The following is a 7090-nucleotide window of genomic DNA, read 5'->3' on the forward strand; positions in this document are numbered from 1 at the left end:
TGGAATCGTCAATGTCAAGGGAGACAGTTTGGAGAATTTTTTTGAATCCTTTGAAAGTCTTGTATGGATTCTTCCCTGTCGACCGAAAGGTTTTTAGCCGGCTCCTACAAAACGCTTTTTACAGAGATAGCCCGAGAAGGAAGGGTGTAACTGTCGGCCACCCCTCTTTTTACAGCTAAGTAACTTCTTAACTCTCTTAGGGCGCCCTATTCGCAGGCAAGACAGACGTCTAACATCTATCCCTAAGTCACCATCTCTAACGGGGCCCGTTATTTATTCAAAGCGGGAAACAAACTTACGAACATAACACATAGTACTTAATATTTGCAATCTTAGATTGTAATTATGGTTATGTTCTCAGGACCGTACTTCCAGTCGGTACTTTATCCATTCGAACAACACAAATTTATTATATTCCTGGAACGACTTTACCCAGTAATTTTTTCTGAAGATTGTTATCGTCCCGAAATCGAAGAGGGAAGGAAGACAGGATAGGAGAAAGCCAGCCGTTCCGAGAACGAACATTATCCCATCAGGATAACATCCGGTATGGTCTTCACAGCGAAGGGTTGAAATAAATGACCTCTTTCCGTCAAACAAGCATACTTCGTCTTTTTGATTCTTGAAGTTCAATTCTTATTTTCCGATATTTCACAGGGGAAGATTACCGCAGACAGCTGGACAAAGAGAGAGAACAAGAGGCTTTGGACTTTGAAAAGTTCCAAGCTTGTCTAGAAGCTCTTTCGCCATGTTCCCAACTTCTACAGTGAAATCTTCGTATAGCGGACAAATCAATCAAATCATAAATCATATGTGGTAAAGCAGAGCTTTTTCACAACTCTTGTGGATATCACAGCACTACTAAGATTCTCCTTTGCAGTCAATTTCCACATTTCGATAATCTTTTTACACTGGTAATGCTGCCGCTGGTTGCTACTCCACCTACTCGGCCACGGAGCTTGCTTACCTTATTTCATATGACCAGGGTTTTTAGGGATTTTCCGACACCGACTCGAGTTCTGCCTCTCTCTTAGGCTTTCTCAGGCGTGGGTGTCTAATAGGAATCTAGATATTAACAATAATACCATATTTTATTATTATTTACGTAATAACCAACCTCAGTGGTGTAGTGGTTAGCACAGTGGACTTTGCTAAATGAGATCAAGGCGAAGTTTAAGAGACAACATGAGGAACTGAAAGCCGCTGGACAGCAAGAACAAGCCTTCTGGTTGGAACTTTGAGAGAAGAGAATTAATAAACAGTACTAAATGAGATCAAGGCGAAGTTCAAGAGACAACATGAGGAACTGAAAGCCGCTGGACAGCAAGAACAAGCCTTCTGGTTGGAACTTTGAGAGAAGAGAATTAATAAACAGTTTGATTTTGTATTTTTTTACATGCTTTTATTTGACTTCGTTTTTCCTCTCCGCCTTATTCTTCTTTATCTCCTGCCTCGGTGGTGTAGTGGTCAAGACGCTCGCCTGATAAACAGGAGGGCGTGGGTTCAATTCCAGTCGAGGTATGGAATTTCATCCTCAATATAATTTGAGAATTTGACCGCAATAATAGTAGTAGCCTACTACTAGAGTAAAGGCAGTATAATTAAGCACTATTATGATTATTCACACGGATCAAGTTGCATCCGAGGTATGGAATTTCATCTTCAATATAATTTTGAGAATCTGACCGCAATAATAGTAGTAGCCTACTACTAGAGTAAAGGCAGTATAATTAAGCACTATTATGATTATTCACACGGATCAAGTTGCATGTGCAAGTGGCAAGTAACATGCATGTAAGTGACACAACCAACTAGTTACCTTTTCAAACTTATTCGCAGATTACTTGAAAAGTCCACTTGCATATGTATCTCTTGGCCAGAAGTTAAAGAACATTTAGTTGCTTGTTACCATTTTTACTTTCCTTATTCTATAGGTATAGGAAGGAAAGTAATGTAATTTACAATTATGAAGAAAAAACTGGGCTTAGTCTTAAATTAATCGGAGGAAAAAGGTATTGGGACCAAACCACTACCTACATATATCAAAAGTAGGTAGGTATGGCATACGAGTAATGTAGAATGAATGTATGAAATTGAATGACACATATATACGTATATATAAAATAGAAAATAGATAATATGAAAATGTTGAATTAATAAGTAGGTATTGTGGGTAAACATGTAACAGAAAATGAAGAATTTACCTATTCAACAACTGTACAACAATGATCAAGGAAAGATTATTCAATTCATCTTTTGACTGAATAGAATAAAGATGTTCGTTTTGCTTTTGTATCGTATGGTAATTGATAAATTTAAATATAACAGATTTTTTATTTCATATTTTTTTTTCTCAGATTATTGTGCACTTTCCTTCTATTTTCTAGATCAGCAAATTTCTAGTGTATGAATTAGATTATTAGACTATCCATTACGTGTAGTATGTATAGTAGGATGTGTATTTTCCTATAGAAAAGGGACACAATGCTTTCCAATTTAGTTTAGTTACCTATTCAAACTTATTCGCAGATTACTTGAAAAGTCCACTTGCATATGTACCTCTTGACCAGGAGTTAAAGAACATTTAGTTGCTTGTTACCATTTTTCCTTATTCTATAGGAAGGAGAGTAATGTAAATTACAATTATGAAGAAAAAACTGGGCTTAGTCTTAAATTAATCGGAGGAAAAAGGTATTGGGACCAAACCACTACCTATATCAAAAGTAGGTAGGCATAGCATACGAGTAATGTAGAATGAATGTATGAAATTGAATGACATATACGTAGATATATATAAAATAGATAATATGAAAATGTTGAATTAATAAGTAGGTATTGTGCGTTTAACCTAACCCTAACCTAACACTGGTCACTGCTCATTTGGAAAATTCCTTTTTGTGTTCAACCTAACCCTACAATAACACTGGTCACTGCTCATTTTCTTTTCCACGGACGTGACTTCTGCATAATTACCAAATTTCTCACCTCCGGTAGGGACACTAAAATGCATGCCGTATAGACCTATCTTTTGGCGAAGAAAATGTTTGGAACGGGATTCTCCCGTGATACAATGTCTTGCCCAAATGGTCCAGCCAAACCTTTGAGTCAACGCTCCATGGTCTCTAAAGCATGGATTCCAAACGACATCGTGTAATCATACTGTGGACGTTTCTTTCCACTTACCTGGGTTTAATTTTTCGGTGGTAAAAAATAAAAATCTCCGATTCTTGAAAAAAAATATTAAAACTGTAAACACACTATTATCTTGCGCATAATTAATGGAGAACCATCAAATGGACCAAGAAAAACTGGCCACTGCCCGATAGTTTAACCAATATTTACTTACGGGGGGTACCCTTAGAATTCAATATCGATTTTTCCAGTGGTCAGTAGTCAGTTTCCCGAAAAGGAAAATATCGCACGACAAAAATAAAACATAATCTACCTAGAGTTGTAAAAAAAAATCGACAGGTAATTTAAAAATTTGGTTTATTTCTTGTAGAAAATAATTCCGTTTGCATTGACACAGAATTTTGATTCTTAAGCAGAACAATACCTACTTTCTAATTACTTTAGTAATAGAAAGTACTTTCTCATTACTTTAGTAATAGAAAGTAATAACAGTTATAAAAAAGTAACTTAATCCTAAAAGTATTTTATTTTCTAAGCGTAGTTAATACTTTAAGAGGATACATAAACGTATGGTTGAATATTTACAACGAAAATGGTACGTCCGGCCAAGTTTTGAACGAGCCAAAAGTGAGTGTGAAACTCAGTCTAAGGATAATGCTCTAAATTTGTGTACAATTGGTAATTTGTGGACCATTGGAAATGGAGCAATAAGAATTGCAGACATTCCAGTAAAAAATCAAGGCGTAAAATTTGACATGAAACACAGATCTTAAAAATTAGAATAGGTTCAAAAGTGAAAGTAGGGTAGGTTTTAGGGCTGTTTGTCCCTATAACGAAGCCTCAGAGAGGGCTTTTTGGGGGTACGCAATGGTTCAAATAGTAACTATGAGTAACATTTTATACATCTAGGTACATTTACATGCAGGCATGGATAAACAAGATTTAGGAAGAGAGACAGGACCGATTTAAGGAGAAGGGGGGGGGGGAAAGGATAAGGATTTTTATAGAAAGAGAGGCAGGGCCGATTTAACGAGAAGGGGGAAAAAATAAAAAAAAAAGAAGAGAAAATCAGGACAGGAGAAGTCAGCCGTTCCGAGAACGAACCTTACCTGTTTAGAATAAAGTTGGCCGCAGACGGGAATCTAACCGGATCTTGCGTTTACAAGGTAGACGCGCTATCCTCCAAACTTAATAGGCTGACTGTATGGCCTTCAGTAATCGCTTCTGGACAGGTCCTAAGGTGTGTCCACACACAGACCGGCCGTCGATCGATGTCGACTGAACCGTCCTCACTGCTTCGACAACATAGATTCACCTCGTTGATCGACAGCCGGTCCACTATGTTTGGACACACCTTTAGAGATTTCAACTTGTTACTTTATCAATTTCAACTTTTCCCCATCCATGGCACAAGCTCTGCTTTTACGGATGGGTATATACCGTTTATATGAATTTTGTATGTTCTGATGTTGTAAAAATAATAAATGGAAACTTGATAAAAAAATAAATAAACTTCAATTTGCCCTCAGCTGTTCAAGGCCATAGCAGTACTCGCCCGATCTCGCCCACCCTCACCTGTCGAAGCTCCCAGCCTCTCCCAACACTCTCTGGACGCCAGTAGCTACCAAGGAGAAGAAGAAGAAGCGACCGAACAGGTCTATGTGGTTCCGGATGAGGTGTTTGCCGGATTCGTGAAGCCGGAGAATGTGCGGCCGGATGACAACACTGCGTTCTGGGAGTATCAGATGTTTGGAGAGTTCCGGATGGGTGAGTAGGCAGATTTTTTGAAAGGGTTTAACGTCACTATATAACTATCAAGAAGCAGTGTAGATTTTTCCAGGTCTTATCGTCCCGAAATCGAAGAGAGAAGGAAGACAGGATAGGAGAATGACAGCCTTTCCGAGAACGAACATTATCTATCTCTTCAGGGTAAAATCCTCCCTGGGCGGGAATCGAACCCGCGGCCCATCGCTTACAAGGCAGACGTGCTACTAACCAAGCTAACTAGGCTGGCTCAAAGTTTGATTTTAATGTTCTTCGGTATGATAGATTGAAGATTCTGTAACTTTGTGAAGGTCCATCTTGACTAGGTAGGTTGAAATGATAAACATATACTTCTTCACTATTTGTGTGTTTATCTTTATCTTATATCTTTATCATTTCAACCTACCTGTTCTTCGGTACTTCCAGATCTGTTGAGCAACAAAGATTACGAGCACGCGTTATCCCTCAAGTCAAACAAGGAGAGAAAGAAATTCCTCTACACGTTATTCCGGGAGTTGAAGAGAAACGAAGAACTGAAAGCTGAGAATGAAGAGAAAGCTGACGAGATTGAACAAGAGACAGAAGCGGAGGGTGAGGGTGGGGATGTTACTGAAGAGAAACCGTTCGAAATATACACGTCCTTGAAACATCCGGAGGACCTTGCTAGAAAAGATCCTAGGGTAAGTAGAGATCAGATGACCTTGAAATATCCCATTGACCTTGGTACAAAAGATGTGAGGGTGGAGATGTTACTGAAGAGAAACCGTTCGAAATATACACGTCCTTGAAACATCCGGAAGACCTTGCTAGAAAAGATCCTAGGGTAAGTAGAGATCAGATGACCTTGAAATATCCGGAGGACCTTGCTAGAAAAGATCCTAGGGTAAGTAGAGATCAGATGACCTTGAAATACCCCATTGACCTTGGTACAAAAGATTCTAGGGTAAGTAGAGATCAGATGACCTTGAAATATGCCATTGACCTTGGTTCAAAAGATCCTAGGACAACTACCGGGAATACCAAAATCAATTTTATTGGAGGAAGTTTTAGTTCAAACATTTTCCGCTATATTTGGTCTAAAAAGATTAAAGTGGTGTTATTCATTTTCTATAATAATTGTAGAAAACAATAACGTAATTTGTAAGTATTACTCTTTATGCTAAAATTTCTTCCATCCTACTTTCGTCTAATGAAATTCGGACATTATTTCCAGAAATCCTACTTGGACAACGTCACAATCGTTCAACTCTGCGACTCTCATCTAATTCAAACCTGCGGCATCATCATTTTCGACACCTTCACCTCAAACAACCAATCCGATTTGTCCCTCATTCGATCCATCGTAGCAAGCATGCTCCCCAACTATAAGATCGATCCAGCGTTGACCCCACACTCTCAAAACATCGTTGTGATCTCAAACCTTCTTCCGTGGCAACTTACCAAACCGCTGTTGTATGCTGATGAGAGTGATGAGATTCCGATGGCTTCTCATTCGAGCAGGATAAACTAGGTATGTACATATGTTCTATGTATATCTATTATATACCTCAACCATGAATACCCTACAAGGTATGCTCTAATATCTATTCTATGTATACCTCAACCATGATTACCCTATATCTTCCCTCAGATCTCGTCATCAGTCTAGAAGCAAGCCAAGACTGGGCTCTGTCCCGATTCATAGCATTCATGAGTGACCATCCCGAACTGTTCAGTCCCAAACAGTCCCTACATGAGATGGACGATCGGTTGGGACTGTTTGCTCCTAGCTCGACACACTTGTTCTTCCTGAGTGACGATATGAGTGAAAATGAGAACGAAGAGGTTGGAGAAAACAGATGGATACGACATTTCGTCAAGGATTATCAGCTGTTCAGGTAGAGGCGTATTTTCCTTTCGGAATCGGTAGTACAATGCGAACAATTAAACTTCTGTCCTGCCTTGGAAGCCAGCAATGACATCGTAGGGAAATATTGGGATGTGAGAGGAAAAATGGCCTAATAGTCAAAGATCCCGACATTTGCAACATACATACATACAATAAACTACCTACATATTTCCCTCTGAAAAAACTGAGACCTTGATCTTCGGTGGTTAGGGAAGGCGCCATCTTAGATCTCCAATGGTTTACTACAGGCGCTACCACGCCACCTAGTGGTTTGATTCCCGTCTTTTCCTTTAAAAGAGGAGAAAT

At 39.0% G+C, this 7090-nt stretch overlaps 1 protein-coding gene across 1 annotated transcript in view; it reads left to right on the forward strand.

Moving 5' to 3' along the window:
• The window catches only part of LOC103513344 (adenylate kinase 7-like), an 11689-nt gene extending 4893 nt beyond the window's left edge, over positions 1-6796 (forward strand). Inside the window, exon 7 of the mRNA XM_026826568.1 lies at positions 6527-6796. Coding sequence (XP_026682369.1) covers positions 6527-6777 — 251 coding nt within the window. The 3' untranslated portion in view covers positions 6778-6796. The remainder of the gene's footprint in view (positions 1-6526) is intronic.
• Positions 6797-7090: the final 294 nt, after the last annotated feature.

Source organism: Diaphorina citri, unplaced genomic scaffold (assembly GCF_000475195.1).
Source record: "Diaphorina citri unplaced genomic scaffold, Diaci psyllid genome assembly version 1.1 scaffold960, whole genome shotgun sequence".
NCBI classification, from domain to species: domain Eukaryota; kingdom Metazoa; phylum Arthropoda; class Insecta; order Hemiptera; family Psyllidae; genus Diaphorina; species Diaphorina citri.